General features: G+C 43.9%; 1 protein-coding gene across 2 annotated transcripts; it reads left to right on the plus strand.

Moving 5' to 3' along the window:
* The first annotated feature begins 1,259 nt into the window (after positions 1 to 1,259).
* TMEM248 (transmembrane protein 248) lies at positions 1,260 to 19,978 on the plus strand. Of its 2 annotated transcripts, none has more exons than XM_055794772.1 (7): positions 1,260 to 1,384; positions 12,352 to 12,526; positions 13,209 to 13,494; positions 14,743 to 14,893; positions 15,641 to 15,824; positions 16,297 to 16,440; positions 17,215 to 19,978. In XM_055794772.1, the coding sequence occupies exons 2-7, from the start codon at positions 12,368 to 12,370 to the stop codon at positions 17,233 to 17,235; spliced, it is 945 nt and encodes a 314-aa protein (XP_055650747.1). In that variant the 5' UTR covers positions 1,260 to 1,384; positions 12,352 to 12,367; the 3' UTR covers positions 17,236 to 19,978. The 2 variants fall into 2 exon arrangements, with proteins under 2 accessions (XP_055650747.1, XP_055650746.1); XM_055794771.1 differs by lacking the exon at positions 1,260 to 1,384 and adding an exon at positions 2,070 to 2,297.
* The last annotated feature ends 412 nt before the right edge of the window (positions 19,979 to 20,390 follow it).

A 20,390-nucleotide genomic window follows, 5' to 3' on the forward strand; every position in this document is an offset into this window, starting at 1 on the left:
TCAAGCTGCTAAAGCGTGAGTATTTTCAGCAGACATACCCTCCAAAGCCTGGTGGGGCAGGTAAGATGGATTTCCATAGCTCATCTAAAAGTTAGCAAGTAGGAGTGGTTTGCTCCTAGCCGTAGTGTAGCCTGGATAATAACAACGCTGGGAGCAGTTCTGACAGGAGCTTGTGTTCCAGTGTTTGAATAACTATGCTCATTAAGACCTGGTCAGTATTTTATTAAGTGAATGACCTGTCTGTAGGTAAAACAGGTAAATACTTCTCTCTTGCTTAAAAGTGAGGTAGTTCAGTTGCCCTAGTAATAACTGCAGAATATCTTTCCAGATACTCTGGAAAGTTATTAATTATTTAAATTTTTAAAAAATTCAGAGTGGCCAGGCCATCACACACAGGGTGCTGTGAGATGCTGCTTGCTGAGCGAGCCGGGACGATGCTGCATCAGTTCTGGGCTCGACAAACCCTCGAGCAAGCAGTACCAGAGGGTTGGTACTGCTCCCACAGGAGCAGTATGAAATAGTACCTATGAACAAGTTACTTGTGAACCAAAGAATTTAATTGCAATACTGTCTTAAAAGTAAATTGGAATACAGGCTGCTGTGCAAGTATCAAAATTACTTGTTTTTTTCAGCAGCCCACTACTAGCTCAGTATTAATGAAAATGAAGACTGCGGCTCATTACTAGGAGTTGGAGCTTACATTATAAACTACTTCTTTGCATGTGTATTCACTATTTATTTTGCTGTAGTAAAGAAGATATTTGACAGGAGGTGTTGGTTAATTAAACTGTATGTCTTGGGTTTCACATAACTGAAATAGAAAATTATATTAATCCTTCTGCCCAGTTACCAACGTTTACAAATTCTCTAGCGCGTATTCTGTTGTGGCTGGGTGTCTCGCGCTGAAGGTAGATCTGATGCTGATAGGTGCTGATGCATATAGCCAGTGCTCTTTAACAGGAGTTTAAAAAAAAAAAAGGGGGGGGGGGTGAAGGGGTTTGGGGGGAGAGCAGCAGTGTTCCATCGGATAAAGAGTTGAACGTTGGAAGCTCACGTGCTGCAGCGCGAAAGGGTTTGATAGTTCATGTGGGTATCCCGGAGGAGATTAACGTGCCGTTTGCCTTTATCTACAGCCACCCTCCCTTTGTCAGAGATGTGTGCAGGACTAGTGTATACGATTTAAAAAAAAAAAAAAAAAAAAAAAATCGACTGGGAGGCTTGCCAAATGTGCGTTGGCAGCGCTACCTCCTGCCTCCCAAAAGCCTCAGCCCAGAAGAGTTGTTAAGGAAGAGTAATTCCCTACAGTCCTTGGACTGCCTCGGAGGCAGGGTCACTTCTCACCTTTCTGATCTTCGGGAAAATGCTGTAGTTTCACCTTTCCAAGGTAACACAGCTTGTCAGGACCCCCCACCCCCCAACTTGGCAGACACCCCCCACACCCCCCAGCTTGTCCAGCCGCTGCTGCGGGAGCCGGGGGGGCCGCAGCGGCCCTTGCCCTGAGCACCGGCGCTGCGGGGGGGGTAACTGGCCAGAGCAGCCAGGGGGGCTGCTCCCCTGCCCCGCAGCACGGCGCTGCCCCGTCCCGCAGAGCCGGGCGCTGCCTCCCCCCCCTCCCCGTGCACCGGCGTGGCTGGGTGCGGTGCGGTCCCGGTGCGGGGCTGGCTCCTCGCCACCACCGCTCCAGCCCAGCCGTTCCGCCGGGCTGCGCCGTGACCCCGCGGGGGCAGGGTTGCATCCTGAGCCCCGGCAGGTGCTGGGCGCCTCTAAACACCGGGAGCGGCGGGGGAGTGCGGGCGGGGGGCGCGGAGCGGGGGCCCGGCCGGGGCCGTACCCCCCTCCCCGCCCCGGGCAGGGCAGAGGGGAGCTAGCGGGGCCGAGCGCTGAGCCCGGTGCGGCAGCGGGCGGAGCGCGGTCGGCGGTGCCGCCCCGGGCCGGGGGTGCCGGGGAGCTGCGTGGCCCCGCCCGCCACCGGGCTCCTCCCGCGCGCTGCCGGCGCCGCCGCAGCTTGTCCCCCCCCGCGCCACCGTCCGCGCGGCCGGCCGGGGTCAGGGGTCACGGCTGCGTCCCCGGAAGCGGCGGGAGGCGGCGGCGGCGGAGGAGGCGGGTGTCCGGGCGGCGGCGCCGGCAGTGGCCTCCCCCCCTCCCCCGCCCCGGTCCGGCTCCCTCCCCGTAGCCCCCGCCAGGGCAGGAGGATGGTGCAGAGCCCGCCCGCACGGCAGCCCCGCCGCCTCTGAGCCCGCCGCTGCCGCCGGGCCTGGACCCGCCTGGCCCGGGGGCCTCTTCCCCTCGGGGCGCCGGTAAGGAGGGGACGGGGCGGCGCGGGCTGAGGGGGGGGCCGGTCCATCCCCCCGCGGTGGGCCCGGGCGTGGCGGCTCGGGGGTCGCCTACGTGCTGCTGGGCCCGGGAAGTCCTGCGGGCCTCGGCGCGGGGCCCGGCGCTGGGCCGCTCCGTGTCGGCGGGGGGGGGGGGGGGGGGGCACGGCGGGGCGCTGTGCGGGTGGCTGGGGGCCGCACCTGCCGGGCCGGGCGGTCAGGGGGAGCCTGGGCCGCGCCGATCCGTTTTAACCTCAGTTTTACTTCTCTTCCCGACTTTACGTTTTGGTTTAATAAGGGGGTGGGCTTGGGGTGGTGGCGTCGTATCGGGGAAAAACAGTAAGAACAAGTAATTCTGGTAGTACTAAAAATATATCCCTTTCAAAACAGCTCCAGAATAGCGATCCCTCGGGTGGTGTTTTACTGCTTGCTCCATTACCCACGTTTTATTCACCTCTACTTTCTGGATTTCACTCTAAAGGTGTCACCATATTTTTAAGGATAAAATTTCTGGTGCATCATGCCTAGAACATGGCTGCTAGATACTGACCGTGCAATCCGAACCATGTATCATAATCGCAGATCCGGACACTGGGAAACATTTCAGCCTGACAAGGGAAAAAGCAGATTACAGCACAGCTCCCCCCACCCCCCCCCTTTCTCTTTGTTTGCTTTCGAAGAGGTTGTCGTCTCTGGGGAAATTTATTGGCATGATTAGCTCTGTCGGTGTAATTATATAGGTAAATTTGCCCTGTTAAAACAAACCTTGAGTCTAGGTAACGACTAATTAATGATTACTCTCCATATCCTTATCAAACTTCTGAGAAGTTTTGCAATTGGAAGTATGTCACAGGATGAAAGCCTGTTGTGGCAGGGTCCATCTTTCATGATACTTCATTAACGTGTTTTTGTAAATGGTTGAGTTACAGGAAATACATTCCGAGCCTTTTGCTTCGAGGTTGGATGTACAAAATGGTTCTAGGTTGGTCTACTGCCACTTCCATCTCCCTTCCCTCCCTCTGGTCTCCGGGAATGGCTACAATCCAGTTCCTGGTCGGCAGGTGTCCGCAGGGCAGGGGATAACTTTTGTAGGCAGGCTGAGCAGAGATAATTAATATTGAATTATGCCTGCAAGCCGGAACGCTCTCTGACCCCAGAGTTAGTCCCTTCAGAGAGGATTAAGACCTTAGTAGCTTTGTTACCTCCCGTGATTCGAGGAGTGGCTCAAGGCCGGTGGAATGTGATTCTTCTTTCCGATGTGAAAGACAAGAACTTGAAATGCCGCCTAATAATACAAAATAAACACTGTGCTCTGTCAGGGGGGCAGAGCATCCGAGGGCATGAACAAACAGACCTCGGCGGCCTTTGTGTGAGCTGGATGCATCCGGCAAGAGACGGGAGGCTGGTACGTCCATCACCCCTGGCTGGGCGGCGTACCACAGGGGTGCGACTCCCTCCTGAAACCCTCCCGGACACTCTTCCTGCAGGTCTGTTAGCTGGGATCACCCCCTTTTTTTTTTTTTTTTAATTTAATTAAATAGCATAACATTTTTTTTTGTAGGAATGGAACTGTTGTATCAAATAAGCCCTAAACCAAATATGAACAAAACTCCTCGGGGGCAGAATTTTGTTGCTTTTCCCAGGTCTCCCCTTGCCGAAAGCATGCTGGTGTTGGGAGCTTCATTTTTTTAAGAAGACCATTCCGACCTGTGAATTAAGCTGGTACTCAGAACTCCTGGCGTTTGTTTTGGAAGAAAACTTGTGTGTGGCCTGGCATGTTGGATTTTTTTAATTACCTGTCTGTAAAACGGGGATTGTACTTACCTGTGTCAGTTTGGGCTAAACAAATTAAAGTCCTGGCATTTTTTGACCAGTAAGGGTGAAGTACACAGACACGGGCAGTATTACTGCCATATCCTTGATATTTCAGCTGTTGCCTAAATCTCTTATTTCGGTCATTTTTGCTGCTGTTTGTATTTTCTTCTTCAATAGTGGCTGCTGGCTCTTTTCCTACTTCTCTTACACAGCCAGTGTTACCTTCTTTCTACTTCCAGAACTCTTTATTTTGCCATTTCCACTAAAGCTGCCATTTCCTCAACTTGTCAGTCATTTTCTGCTTGTAATTCAAGCTGTGTATCTGTCTGTGTCTCTGTCTCCTTACAGTTCTCATTACAAACAGTCTGAAGAGCCTTTTTCTGGCATTTTTCTGTACTTAGGCTGCTGAATTCTGTACTGCACTCCTGCATGGGTAGCGTTAATGAAGTCAACGATTAACCCCCTTAAACTGGTCACTAAACCAGTTTCTGGTTATTAAACTGTTTCACTTTTCATACTTACTGAGTAAAGCCCTTCCGTGAACTGCATTTGTTTGGCAATTTTCAGCACGATATATGCAGGATTTGATTTCTCATGGAACTTTCAACAGATCCTATAAAACGGAATCGTTCTGCTTTTGCCTTCCTCTCCCAGGTTCTCATGCTAAGCAGCAGTAACCAGAACAGCATTTTTTAATACAAACTCAAAGTCCTCAAGTCTAATATCATATGTTTTATTTTAGTCTGTATGATTTAGATTATGATAAGTCATGTTGTAAGTCATGACTTTGACTTGCAAAAGTTGGAAGGTTCTAAAAATGCCCAAGCCAGAACTCTTGTATATGAAAGTGCGCTCTTTCCCATGGCAGGGCTCCCTTGGCAAACAGTGTTGCCTTTTTAAAGTTTGGCAGCAAAATGTCTATTTTCAACCAGCGGTTAAGTTTACTTTTATTTTACAGCTGGTTATATTTTTAAATCGTGTTTTTTCACTTTCAACAAAAGTCAGAATTTGGGGTTCATTGAACCAGGGAAAAAAAGCTTTCCTCCCATCATTTGTATTTCCTGGCTTAGAACTTTTCTACCCTTTTCTGGTGGTTCTCTCTTTTTTTTTTTTTTTTTTTTTTTTTTTTTTTTTTAACTCAGCATTTGTAAAAGGTATTTGGAACTTGTTTGCATTTGTCTGGTTCTGCATACATTTTTCTTTTTAAGTGGTAAATTAAAATCAACTTGGCTGTCCCAGGAGCATCAGCTGACACGCTGTGCTGGTGTTTGTGTTAAATCCAGCACCGGCATTTTGAACTACAACATGTGTTTGTTGGAAGGGGCAGTTAAGTATCTGGAGATGTTGCATACACAGATTGAATAATGTTTGATCCACCTATTTTAGCTTTTATTTTTAAACTCGTTTTCTTTTTATTGTAAGTTTTCTTTTTTATATGAGAATCGTAGTCAGGAACTTTGGTGTTTGAAATTCAGTATCAATTTGATCCTTAAAATTTTCTGTAACTCTGAACAAATTACTTCCCTTAGCTTTGTTTTATGGGTAGAACTGAAATGTTTGCTGTTTATGTAGCTCTTGGGGATGTTGAAATGCTTAATTACGCTTTGAAAAGTGTTTTGAGAGGTGAAAAGAAACATTTCTTGCAATTATGAAGTGTTTTGCTTCGTTCTGTTGTTCCAAGTCTGCGGGCTCTCAGGCTTTTGTTAATAATCTGCCTCCGGACTGACTCTGTTATCAGAATTAACACGAGGAATCTCCTTTTCAACAGGTGGTGATGTCACTCTCCTCCTGTGCTGCCCAGCGTCTTCTGACTGTGCTCTTTGTATGTGCAAAGAGCCAGGCCATTTTTTCCTGTCATGCTTTTTGCTTCCAGGCACTAGGAGAATGTGGTTTCTATTTAATCAGTAAACATATTTATAGGATAAAATAGCTGAGAAGACTGTGATGAGCCACTGACTGGTTTGAGCCAATTCACTGTTCTCTCTCACTTGGGTGCCTTCTCCTGGAGCAGTCTTGGGGGAATCGGGGTGTTTGTGCACAGCGGGTTGCTGAGCTTCTGCTTATATTTGGTTGCAGTGGACTGAAAGATCTCGGGTGATGTTTTCATCGGCTTTCTTCCTCTGCATGTCCTGATTGCTTTTCTTCCTCTACTTTGTGAAGGAGACTGATGGCATTTACTATGAGTCTGTTTACTTTGCTTTATTTTTTTAACACTGAAGGACAGGAGAAGGGGGAAGAGGATCAGCTGGACAGAAAAAGTGCTCTACTCTGGAGGATTGCCCTCCCTTCATTCCTCCGGGAGTTAGCCCTGCGTGCCCTTCTGCTGCTGTTTTAGGTTTTAGGCTGTACAATTTCATCCCACAGGGTCTTGATACACTTCCTAGAAAGATTAACTGAAACAGCTGCAGATACTGGCACCTCTTTTTTTTTCCCCACAGATACTGGTATGGTAAAGTAAGTCTTCCTATCAGATTAGTGGGAAACCGCTCTTTTTCCTCCCAACTGTATGTTTTATGATAAAAATACTATGTAAAAAATCTAGATTAGCCTTCCCCAATTCCTGGAAGAAACTGACTGTAAAAGTTCTAGATAGTTTATGTAGTAGAAATTAGTAGTTTGTTTCAGAGCATAAAAAGGCAGACTTCTGGTAAGTTTAGAAGCTTCTGTTTAATTTTAATTTGTATTCTGTTTCCTTTCCCTTAAAAAAAGGAGGGGATAATAATTGCTGCTGCTTTGAGAGCCAGCAGGGGTTTTATTTTCAGTTGTAAGTTCAGCTGAGGTTACTTTTGCTAGTACTGTTAGATAGGCTGGTGATGTTAGGTTAGAGATCCAGGCGTTCTTATTAATTAGTATTTATAAAGCTTTGACAGACCATTTAGAACAGGTCCAGCCTGGCCTTGAACAATTCCAGGGATGGGGTATCCACAGCTGCTCTGAGCAACCTGTGCCAGTGCCTCACCACCGTCACAGTAAAGAATTTCTTTCTAATATCGAATTTAAATCTGCCCTCTGTCAGTTTAAAGCCATCGCTCCTTGTCCTGTCGCTAAAGCCCCCCATAAAAAGCCCCTCCCCAGCTTTCTTGTTGGCCCCTTTAGGTACTGGGAGGCTGCTCTAAGGTCTCCCTGGAGCCTTCTCCGGGCTGACCTGTCTCAGCCTGTCTTCCCAGGAGAGGTGCTCCAGCCCTCCGAGCATCTTTGTGGCCTCCTCTGGACCCACTCCAAGAGGTCCATGTCCTTTTTGTGTTGGGGGCCCCAGAGCTGAACGCAGGGCAGCAGGGAGGGTCTCACCAGAGCAGAGCAGAGGGGGACAATCCCCTCCCTCGCCCCTCTGGTCACGCTGCTGGTGACGCAGCCCAGGGCACACAGCACACAGCCAGCTTGCTGGGCTGCAGGTGCACATTGCTGGGCCATGTTGAGCTTCTCATCAACCAACACCCCCAAGTCTTCCTCCTGCGGGCTGCTCTCAGTCCATTCTCCACCCAGCCTGTATTTGTGCTTGGGGCTGCCCCAACCCAGGTGCAAGACCTTGCCCTTGGCCTTGCTGAACTTCATGAGGTTCACAGGGACCCACCTCTCCAGCCTGTCCCAGTCCCTCTGGGTGGCATCCCTTCCCTCCAGCGTGCTGACCACACCAGCCTGGTCTCGTTGGCAAACTTGCTGAGGGTGTGCACAATCCCACTGTTGATGTTGCCAACAAAGACGTTAAGCAGCGCTGGTCCCGATGCTGACCCCAGCTTCACAGCTAACACAACTCCAATATATTTTGCTTTACTGTTTTAGTGATTTAGGGGTTAGACATCAAGTTCGGTTTGAAGAGAAGAAAACCAAACTGAAGTTATTTTTGGTACCTGCTACTGTTTACTGTTCTTAAATGACAGGCACTTTCGTTTGGGATCCACACAGTTTCTTTGTTCGCGTGTTATTTATGGATGGTTTGCTAGGAAGATCACAGCTCGGTTGGTTTGTGTTTATGAGTGGTTTTCTGGCACACAACATTATTTTCATTAAAGTAGTTAACCCTGATGTGACCCATTTCCTAACCCCCATTGTATACTAGTAGTGGGGCATCTTTGAAAACATAATTGATTTATAAATAAACTGAACAGTGAAGATTAAAAGCGCTGTTATGTGCAATAAGATGTTCAGGCTTAGAAAACATGCGAGGTCTTCATGGAGTGCAATTGGGATGGGTTAGTGCTGGCCTGCTGCCCTTCTCCTCCACTCAGTTGTCCTCCTTAAGATAGTTCAGTGGTGGTTTTTTATTATTTAAACCCCTCCCAATATTTTTCTCCTCTAAACTGACTATCTTACATGCACAGCAAGAAGGGGAAACACTTGTAAGGAAAATTACATGATTTTAAGCTTTCTAGTGGAAAGATGGTAGCTGACATTATGGCAAGATATGTAAAAGTTGTCAGAAGCTTACTCTGATATTTGTAAAATTCATGTTTTGAGTTTTTTTTTTTCCTTTTGGCAGCTGAATTTGACTTTGAATACCTGCTTTAAAATGGCATGCTTTTTTTTGTTGTTGTTTGGTTTGGTTTGGTTTTTTAATTGTTAGGAGTTCAATTCCTTTGATTCAGCCCCAAAATGGGAATTTAATACTTCTTCTGTGACTCATTTAATTGACTTACTGGTCTTTACAATAGACTTCAAGATTTTCTTTATTTATAATTTATTCTTGAAAAACTCATACGTCTATTTCAGAAGGTACCTCTTCTATATTCTTTCATATACAAATAAGGAGGCATTTAAAATATTACTTCTTGGAGGTTGCTGTGTATGCTCTTGAACTGTACTGGAGGAAGACTCCCAAAACTGTAGAGTAAGTGACTATTTCCTTGCTTTTTTAGACAGCTACCTAATTCCGTGTCTGCCTGGGACTATTATTAATTGTTGTGTATTTCCATCCTTTACCATTTTTATCTTTTGAACTATATAACAGAATTTCCAGGGTTTGTAGGGCCTGATTTAAGAGCACGCTATGTCTCCAGTGCTTGTGGAGTGTTTCCCGATGAGTACTGTCAGCTGTACCTCTGCCTGAGCATGGCATTTGGGTTTGATGTGTACACCTCAATACCGAGCAATTACTTTGGAGCTGGTGGCCAATGTTCCAGGCTGGCAGTTTTCATTCTTCCCGTTGCGCTTGAGCTACTTGCTAGGCTGACTGTGGAGATTTTTATTGCACAAGTATTAAAAGGCTTAGCCGGAGCAGAGGGAGGCAGGCAGCAGTTATTAGAGCCGCTTTCTAAATTATTTATTTAGCTAAAAAGTGAAATCTGATCTCGCTTGCCTGACCTGCCAGGAGGGAATAGCATTTGGTTTCTTTTTTTGACTTGGCGAAAAAGAAAGAAAAGTTTAAATTCTTTTCTTTCAGTTGTTCACTTACGCTGAGGAGGCTGTTAGTTACAAGCGGAGCTGGCTGAAGAAGGGATTTGTGTTGTGTTTCTGACCGGTCCCAACAGAAAGGAGGCGTCTTAAAGGTGTGGACAGTTACTGAGCCCCTAAAATCTAGCGGGAATATGGTTACGTGCCCTGATCCGTTTCACGAGTTCTTTGATAATTAGTGTTATTTAAGCACTTCATTTCGTTACAAAATCAGTAGTTCTTCAGGCAGCGGTGTGGAAACAGTCTTCGTTCTGGCTTGCGCTGTGTCCAATTGCTGTTTTCATGTCAGCTCTCATATTGAAATCCACAGTTGTTCCCTTTTCTCTCACAAATGCTCAAAATGTATATTAGGCTTCGGAAACGGCAGCTTAAAGCATTTTCTAATTGCTTTCAAAGCCGCTGAGTTATGGGAGCATATTAAGCGACCGGCGCTTAAAAGCTGGTGATCTCTTACATAAAAATATTAGCCCAAATATTTTTATATGTCTGCTTTTCAGCACATCCAGTTTTATGGCTGATTTTAGACCCTGTGGTAAACAAGCATGCTAATGGAGCTGTTGGAAGCCCCTTTAAAAAGGAATCACAGTGCTGTGGATGCTGTGGGTGACATTCAGCTTTGATTAAATGCTGTAATAAAGCCCTGCATCTGCGGTGTTATTTTCAAAAGGAAATTCAGAAGGGAACACTGAATACAACTCTGCTTTTGGTTTATCTTTTGATCTTTTTCCATCTCAACATGTGTCTCCAATGTTTCTAGATGGAGCGTTTGGGATTTTTAATAGGGCTCATTTAAGAAATTTGCTGCCAGTGGCAAGATAGGAGGCAGAACGTACAGAAGTGCGGCTCGTACCCAGCATGATCCTTTCCAACACCAGCTCTCCCTTTCTCTCTCACTCCTGCCTTCTTCTGACAGCTTCGCTGGCCTGTTTGGCCGTAGCACAGCTGGTCTTGGACACAGGTACAAGTTCTGGTAAGGTGCACATTTATCATGACTTTTTTTTTCCTCTCTTCTTTTTTTTTTTTCTTTCCTCTCTTCTTCTCTCCACCCTTTCTCTGCACTGCTCTTTTCGCTCTCGGACACATTCAGTATTTCTGTAAAGAGATGTTTGCAGCACCCAGTTGTTCTTGCAGATCAAAAAAGTTGCAGGCTTTCCTGTTCTTTGCAGAGTGGATAAAAACGGGTTGATGGTGCAAAATAGTAAACCCGGGATGTGATCTTGTGCTCTGTAGTGAGCACTGTTTCAGCACATTTCCCTGAGGAGAGCAAGTAGGTGTGTGTGGAGGAGACGGGGATAGTCAACATGCACAACTTGGTGCTGTGCTGTTGCCGCAGGACCTCGGGTCTCTTCTCCGTGAGTTGAATTTTCCCCTCTCTGGGGCACTTTTGCAGGTTTTGTCAATATTCCTTCCGTTAAGTATAATAGAAGCATTTCTGCCAGTAAAGTCTCGAGTATACACAAGGAAGCTGTGATCGTTGTACGTTGTGGGATCTGAAAAAGACTGTCTGAAAGCTTGTTCTCTCCCTTTCTCCTGCTTTCTTTTACAGCAAAAGATCAAATCAAAGATCACTCTCCCTTGCCCTCTCTCTGGAGACCTGTCCCCCTCTCATCCTCAGACTTTACACTCGCTGCTGTCTACATCTGGCTTGTAAATGACGCAGGCTTCTAATAAGAGTCAAAGAGAATCACCCAGACCTGCAGGGAGCAGAGTCCCTGCCTTAATTAAATGTTATCAGATCTGTATGAATGCTCACGCGTTAACCATTGCAGTGCTGAATTCTTTAGATGCTAGTTCTGAACATTTGCCTTTTCCTATGAATTTTGGGGATAAGCAACACATTGTTGGGAACAGTTACTGCCTTTCTTGTTCAGTTGGGGTTAAAAGCCTTTTCAGCCAGGATTTGAGGTCAGACAAAGATAAGAGGTTTGCTCGAAGCTCTTCTTTGCAGAGCTGCTGAAGCAGGTGCTGCAGAGCTGCCCTTTAACACTGGGCTGTTGACTTTTTGTTGTGAGTAGAGATGGGGAAGCTGATACAGTCAACTTAGTTTGGGTCTTTCTGCTCTGCACAAGAAAAGAAGATTCAAAAGGGGAATCGGACAAGAGATTATATTTTGGACAAAAATTACAGATAGAGTACATTTCTTCAGCATGGGTAAGGCCCTCTCTTTGTTTACAGAGTCTAGCAAAAGTTCTCTAGATCCTGCAAGAAGCAAATAAAGGAAGGAGGCTTCCAGCCTCCACCCTAATGCAGTTGTGAGGTGTTTCTGACCACAGGATTCTTGATGCAGAAGCCTAATTGATGTAGACAGCTTCTCAGGTCCCGTTTTGAAGGTAGAGGCATTTGGGGCTAGGAAAGGGGTAAAGGGGAACTTTAAGGCTTCAGCCACAGTTTTTAAAGTATGTGCAAAGATGTGCAAAGTTTGATCCATGGGCTGCCTTACAGCTCCGTCTGCACTGTAATTTGATGAACTAAAATATTACTGGAATTAAAGTGTAGCAGCATATATCCTGCCTAGGTGTGTGGGGAATGAAAAGAACTGGTTTTATTGCTTATCACTGATACTTGGCTGTGCTAGAAGTTGTCCTCGTTTCTTAAAATCTGTTCCCAGGTGGCAGTTTCAGGTGCTGAGAAGGTGATGTCGAGCATGTTTTGATTTGTGCTTTCGAAGGCATACTGAGTCTGATGGCAATGGAAAGTACAAAGTCATAAAATTGAATCTCCTTTTACTATAGGATTCCATTTTTCTTTGTCAAGTGTTTCTCTTAGGTGAACTACCAGCCCCCACCCTGTAATACACACAGCCCAGTCACTCTGTTGTAATGTTCTTTGTTTTCAGGCGAACAATCAGAATAATGTTCAACATAAACCTGTTGGAGAACCTGAAGGTTTACATCAGCAGTCGACCACCACTTGTGGTCTTTATGATCAGTGTAAGCGCTATGGCAATAGCTTTTCTGACACTGGGTTATTTCTTCAAAATCAAGGAGATCAAGTCACCAGAAATGACAGAGGTAGGTACAAAAAGTTCCTGAGCTGAACAGTGGGAATACTAATTTGAAAAACATGCCCAAAGCTCATGAGTTGTTTGTTCCCCCCGCCCCCTGATAACCCTCTTGTGGGAGTGTGTGGTGTCTTATGGGAGTTGTCTTCATTTATACTTGCCTCTAATTTCACAAGGAAGGAGGCTATTGGGCTGAATGTTTGAATAGCCTTGTTTTATTTCGAGGATGAGGCTAAATCATCTGACATTGATCTTCCCTGCTATGCCTAGAGGCGTTTCTTTTTCTTGATCTGTTGTGTCAGCTAGCTTGTTTGTGAAACTTCTTCTCTAGTAGTACTGTCCTGTAATGAGGGAGACCTTGCTAGAAACTGCTCATCCCGCGAGCGTGGTGAGAACAGAGCAAGTTACTAGGATCTTTTTGCAGTTTAAAGGAGGATGTTCTGCTGCTGCGCTGGGCGGCAGTCAGGCGGGGGCTGGGATTGAACACGTCTAACCTCTTTAAACAGCTTGCCCCATTGTTGAGATAGCCATGGTGGTATTTGGGCTTGCTTTGTGAGCGATGTCTTAAATGTTAAATGGCTCGGAACTGGGGGCAGGATGGTACACATCAAGGGCTGTGCCGCCCTGCCGGGAGACGGGGCAGCCAATGGGAAACTTGCTAATCTGGTTGAAATCTTCGTGTTTGTTTTAAGGACTGGAATACTTTCCTCCTGAGGTTTAATGATTTGGACTTCTGTATATCTGAGAACGAAACCTTAAAGCATCTCATCAATGATACCACAACTCCAGAAAGTACCGTGACGAGTGGGCAGGCGAGATCTTCTACGCAGTCTCCACAGACTCTTGAGGACTCTGGTCCGATAAACATCTCTGTTACGGTCACGTTGACGCTGGACCCGCTTAGACCGTTTGGCGGATATTCTCGCAACGTCACACATCTAAGTTCCACAATCTTTGGACACCAAATTGGACTGTCAGGTATGCAAAGCTTGACCTTTATAAATTAGAATGGTAATTCTATAATCAAATAAAAATTCTCCAGCTTATTATTGGTGGGATATATCTTTTGTTTAGAACATAGATGTGTTTCCAGATTTGTTGTGAGTGTACTCCTATATAGAGCCCTTCACTTGTTTGGCAGAAAAAGCTTTTCCCTGCATGCAGAATGGAAAAGAACCTGCAGGTCTGCCACAATTAGGCTTTGCAGTTTTAAATGATTAACCTAATGACTGGAAGGTCATTTTTAAGCCAACAAAGTTCCAAGCAGCAAAAGCTTCTGCGTTGACTATCTTCACTTCTATCTTGATACATCTTCAATTCCTCAACTCGCGTTTTAAAGGCATTAATACATATACATTAGAGATCAAGTAGCACGTTGTCTAAAAAAAATAGCTTATATAAAATGCATGTGAAAAAGCTTTAATATCGAAAACAGCAACAAAAAAGTGGTTACAGTTTCTGTGGTGTGAAGAGACTGATCTGCTGTGTGGCTGCCCTGCCAGTAAGTTTTGATAGGAGATTGTAGAAACTGATAATAGAACGTCATTGAATTTTAGCTTTTAGCCAGGGTTGCATTTTATTCTAATGCCTGAAGGTGCCTTGAACCTCAGAGACCTGTGAAGAGACATTTAACACAGCTCTAAATCTGTATTACTGTATTTTATGTTGTTGTTGTTTTGTTACTGCTTTAAGAGCTATCAAATGCAAGTTCCATTTCCAGTAGCCTGGATTTATTTCCAGTGTGAATATGTCCACATGGAGTTAATGTACATTACTTGATCTGCAGTTCAATGTCTGCTGGCACCTTTTTGTCTACAAGGATATCTCCAATTTGAAAAGTAAGCACCAGAAAAAGGAAATGGGGAACAAAGTCTTTGGGAGGAGAAAGGCCAAAGATCTGTGATTTTACTTTCTAATAAAGTTCTCTGAACATGCGTGAATTCACGTACAAGTAGTGAGTTTTTCATTTCTGAAAGGAGTGTAATGACCCCATTTCTTCTGGGGGCAGGACAGAGTAGAAAGACCAGCAGCTGGGGGTTTTGTAGTTCGGTTTGTTTTGTTTTTTAACTTTCTTTTTGCTCTCTTTGATAGTGAAGATCCTGGATGACTTCAAAGGTGATGGTGGTGGTTGCTGCCTCAGTCATTTGCGTGTTGGCCTTAGCCTAGCAATCGTTGCTCAGATACTTTTGTGAACGAAAACAAGCTTTCCTTCTCTCTTTCTCAAAGGCAGAGAATCCCATGAGGAAATAAATATTACGTTCACCCTGCCGGCTGCCTGGAATTCAGATGACTGTGTTCTTCACGGCCACTGCGAACAGGTTGTGTTCACAACCTGCATGACGGTGACAGCAGCCAGCAATGTATTCCCTGTCACAGTGTAAGTGCATTTCAAACGCTCCATTATAGACTGGTTACTGATTAATTCCTCACCCGGGTCTCTGAGGTTGTTACTTCCTGATGAACATCACTGTTGGCTGTGGAAATGATGTACCAACCTTCCTTTCCCCACAGTAAAAAACTTGTCTTGGGACTTTTGCTGTTGTTTAGCAACACTAGATTTTTTTCAGTGGGTATTTTGAACTATAGCCCCTGTGCTGCCTGTGATTTAAACTTCACTGGGAACAAAAGAATCCAGGAATATTTGAGCAAGATACCCTATAATTTAGTTTCACTACCTTGTGTGAGAGTTAAGGCTTGACACTAAGATTCTTACCCTCTTCCCTGCCGAGATCAGCGTAAGCCGAGTGCTGCTTTGCTACCATACCCCAGCAGGTCCAGACCTCGCATCAAAACAGTTTCCCTTTGTTTTCTCTAGGCTCCCTGACACTATTCAATACAACTTGGAGAGCCACCAGGTGGATTCACATGATTTAGGAAAACCGCTGGTTTTCTAATGAAGCTGTGGGATGTCGACTTACTGGAACAATGTGCAGTTAAATTCTGATCTTAGTATAGGAATCACAGGGGGGGTTTAGACACTTTTGGTTAAGCTTTGGGTTTTGTTGTGGTTTTGGAAGGTCCAAACTAAAACCATGTTTTACGCTGCCATTGAGAAGACTGAAGTTAGCCGTACTGAACATGGAGAATGGTAATTGGGGTGCTAATTATTTCTGTTTTTCTGCAGTCAGCCACCACATTGTGTTCCTGAAACATACAGCAATGCTACACTTTGGTACAAGATCTTCACCACAGCAAGGGACTCTAATACAAAATATGCACAGGATTATAACCCCTTCTGGTGTTACAAAGGAGCAATCGGAAAAGTGTATCATGCTTTAAATCCCAAACTAACTGTTATAGTTCCAGATGTAAGTGCCGTGGTGGTTTTATATGTTATGTTGAATAAATGCTTAGCTCTGTTTTGATTGAATATGTTTCTGTTCATAAAATAGTCATGTTTGGTGCTGGTTGGCTATGTAGTGCAAGGGCTGAGTTGGGTGTGCTTTACCCCTGGTGAGTGTGATGGGCTTCATGTGGTCACACGGGCACGTGTCCCGTGTGCCTCGCAGCTTTTCAGAACTACAATTTATATTTTGAAATCGTTTGACAAAAGACACTGCCCATATATAGGAAGAGATTTCTAGTACAGATTTTTAACACAAGGAACATTTTGGCTCTTTGTGCCACAATTAGGAGTCACTTTCTTCACTACACCAGCTGCGTAAAGGGGAGAAAGTTGATTCATGAAGTAATTTCCATGTTGATATGATAATTATTGCTTTAATATAAAGTGCCAGCTATTGGTGCATTGTCAGTAAATGGTTTTAATTCTCTGTGCAGGACGATCGCTCTCTAATAAACCTGCACCTCATGCATACCAGTTACTTCCTTTTTGTGATGGTGATTACAATGTTCTGCTATGCAGTTATTAAAGGCAGACCAAGCAAACTGAGGCAAAGCAATACAGAATTCTGCTCTGAAAAGGTAAGTGTGTAATAACAAAATATTGACTCTGATAAGAAAACACAGTAAACCTCCTTTCTTACATAGTACAGACTGGTTTTTGTTATCTCTGGAGATACAGATTTAATTCCTTCTTAGACAGACATGGGTGTTTAATTGTGGAGAGTACAGACGAATGCTACAAAATATATATATGTGCTTTGTAGGTCCTCAGAGTTTATTTATCTCCTACAGAAATGGATTATTGCAGTTCAGTACATGCTGTAGTGCAGCTCCTCTGCTATAATTCTGATGTTGCTTACACCGTTTTGTATGAAGGATTGAATAGATGGCATTGAGTGGTTTTATTTATCTTTTATCAGAACAAACTGAAAACTGTTTGAATAAAACATGATACGTAATTCTAATGGTGGTTAATCAGAATTAAATTAAAACCAATGACAAGGTATTGAAATGGTCACTATTCATACTGCATTGGAGACCTGCACTTTTTGAAGGATTAAATATCAATATATTTAATTGTGAAGGAGAAAGCTAATGGCAGCTTTTGATCTTAATGATATTTTGTAGTATAAGCTGGTTTTGGGGCAGGTTGTTTTTGGCTTTTTTTAATTGATTATGCTAAGTACAAAAAAGACCTTCAGACTTACTTTGATTTCCTTTCCAAGTTAGACTCTTCCAGGTTCTTTGAAAAGGCAAGGACAGATATGCCAGCTGCATGGAGATAAGTAATATCACTGTTACGGGATTAAGAATTTGACTTCTAATTAAATGTTTTCTTTTTCTTTTGTTTAGGTTGCTTTGTCAGAAGCATAATCCATTGTCTCCTTTTACCGAGAATGACTGAGAACCGTAATCATTGCCTGCTGAACCCAGAATGGGTCTTAACACTCTGTGAATACATTATCTTGCAATGTTGGTTTATTCCAACCAAAGACATTTCAAGTGCCTGTAATTGATTTGTACATATTTATAAAGGTATATTCAGAATAAGTCAGATGACGCACTTGTTCCGCATTGTAGTGCGGCCAGAAATTTTCAGTCTTTACCTGTGGACATAGCCGAATGTTTGTGTAGATATGTTTAGTGATATGGCTACATATAGTCAGAGCAAGATATTTTTGTCTAGCTGCATCTGGGCAGGTTAAGATGCCTTTGCAAGTGTCTCAAACAAACCAACAGATCTTTGTTTTTTGCCCAATGATATGTACAGTGTGTTTGAAACAGTATGCACCTTTGATATAATACTGCATTTCCAAAGCCACCAATCTACTACATGAATTAAATGTGTATTTGTGTGGCCTAATACTTTCTTCCATTTGCTCCTTGCTTGCCAGAAAAGATATCAACATTTTAGATTTTTTTTTTTTAAAGAAATACATATTCACATTTTAATATTGCTGTATTTAGGGTAAACTTGTGCTTTTATTCATAGTAAAAAAAGTTAAGAAGTGAAGTCCCATTTAAAAATATTTCTTGCTGAAGAGGACTGTTTGGTTTGTTGGGGTTTTTTTCCTGGTGTGGTTTGGTTGTTTTTTTTTTTAATTTTCATTTGGCTTGCTGAATGCCAGAGAACCAGTCAGCATAGAGACTATCTGGAAAGCTTTCCACTTGGCCTCCCATCCACAGCCCTCAAACCAGGATTGTGCGTCTCTGCTGCAGAGCAGCTTTCTGTAAACTTTTTTTTTTTTTCTAGAAAGTGAAACTTAATAAAAAGATGTATTGTATTAACAGTCTATTGGGGCTCCGCACAGCCTTGGGCAAGTGCAAATAATGAAAGGAAAAGAAATCCCATAGTCTGTTATAGAGCTTCACTTTGGGACTCTGCATCCATCTCTGAAGGGCAGCTGAAAATGACACTTTTATTAGCTTTGTCCCATTTCCATTTAATGCGGTCTACTCAGGGGAAAATGACAAGGATAAAACTAGGGCTGTTGTGATTAAGGTCAAAGAAACTACCCAGTAAAACATACTGTTCTTGTTGTCCATTCTTAAATCGGAGGGTTTGTTCTGTGCGTTTCTCCCTTTCCCATTCTGGCTTTTGCTGTTTCTTTCTGGCTTCTTACTGAGTTAGCCTCCTTCATTTCCAGGAGTCAGGGTTTTCCTGCAGACGTTGCCACCACTGCTTTTAAAAATCTCACTGGTTGCCTTAATTGACCTTTCATCTTGTCTTTCAGCTTTCTTGCCAGGTAGTATAACTGTAGGTCTGCATACATCCACACAATGTTTTTTTTCCTGCTCTTCCTTTTGCTTTACCCTACACAAAAGAAGAAATACAAGTCAAAATCTCCCAATTTTGTCTCAGTTATGCTGGCATAAGATTCTTACTTTATTACCTATAGACACTATTGAATGGTACCCTACCGGTTTGTAATGCATTAGACTTCAGTAAGCTCATGAGTCTTCAGAGTGTTTCAAGCAAAATAGTCACATTTTTCTTCGGAACATGTTTCCTTTATAGAATTTCAGTTATTTAAATGGTGTTAACTAACATGCGTTTTTCTCCAGGGATGTTAAGGCAAAGCTTTAAGAGATGGCCTAGTTTGAATTCTAGGGATAAAACGAAGCTTCCAGTTTTCTCCTGATGCTGCTATGGGCTAATACTGCTCCACTGAGAAGAATCAGTAAAGTCAAAACAGGTAGATGGCTTCTCATGAAAACTGTCTGAGCTGTTCCTAATTCATGCATACCCAGCCCTCTGCATTAATACTGACTTTAGGGTTGCCTGTGAGGGTGGCTTGATCTGGGGACCAAAGGCAGGAATAGGAAATGGGTTGGGGTGGTGTTGCATGGTCTGGAAATAGCTAGAAACCACCCAACATAACACAACTTCTTTAAAAAAAGTAAAGCCGAGTCCCTTCTGGTTTAAGCAAATTAAATACCAATCTGAACTGGGATTTGGTCTGTTGGGGGGGGAAAGAAATATTTTTATCTGGTTTTGCTATTTGATAATAAAAGGAGCCTGCTTTGCAACTTACCACCCGCTGTATTGAAGTACCCAGAAATAAGAAGACTACGACCCACAAAGGCAAAAGGGAAAATGTTAAGAGTTGCATTTTTTGGCCTTAGTTTACCCCTTTGCACCCCTGTATTGCAGCAGAGAGGTAAGGGGGTCCATCGGGTTGCAGTGCTGTAATACTGAGGAGTACTGGATTGTTCCTAGGCGCAATGTACAAAAGTTAAATGCAGCCAAACAGAAGAGTAAAAACTTAATATTAAAGTTCAGATCATATTGATCTTTCCTTTTTTGTTTTCTTTTTCTTTTTAACTATGACTTGAATCAGTTTTGATTCTATTTGTACGTGTTTTCTTGTTCTTAGAAAGCTGCCATTTTCTGTTGCGTTTTTCTTTGGCATTACATAGAAAATCTGAGCCTTGGTTTTCGACCCTCTGCAGGTGATTGTAGGGTGAAGATGGCTTTTTTATTTTGTTCTGACATTTCACTTGTCTTGTTGCATGATGATTAATAGCTGATTTGGAAATGACATTTCTCTCCTAGATTAATTTTGTGTTTGTAAGATGTGCATATTGCTTTGCGGAATAAAACCAACGAAGTTTATTCTGTTGTCTTTATTTGTACTGCCCAGTTGCTGTGGAGGTTTCATAAATCACCTGTGTTATAGGGACCATCGGAGGAAATTAGTGGTGTAAGTCCACGGTAGATTGGAATTTCAAACCCTTTGCGTACCTGTGGTGCAGTGAGCACCTTGCATAGACTTTTTTCTTTGTATATTGCAGTGTAGTGAGTGTAGCTGGTGCCCATCATGAGAAATGCAGAATTTTTGACCTAGACCCCTCTGTCCTGTTGCTGTTCCTTGAGGATGATCACTACTTCCACTGCTTCCTCACTACAAGTGCTGTGTAACTTCCTCAGCTGAACTGAGACCCGATGCTGAGTGTTTCAGGTGGCAGGAGATGGCTAGGAGGACACGTATGGATGGCTGTTGAAATGAAGATGATGTAACTTGCTA

This window comes from Falco peregrinus, chromosome 2 (assembly GCF_023634155.1).
Source record: "Falco peregrinus isolate bFalPer1 chromosome 2, bFalPer1.pri, whole genome shotgun sequence".
In the NCBI taxonomy this organism is placed as follows: domain Eukaryota; kingdom Metazoa; phylum Chordata; class Aves; order Falconiformes; family Falconidae; genus Falco; species Falco peregrinus.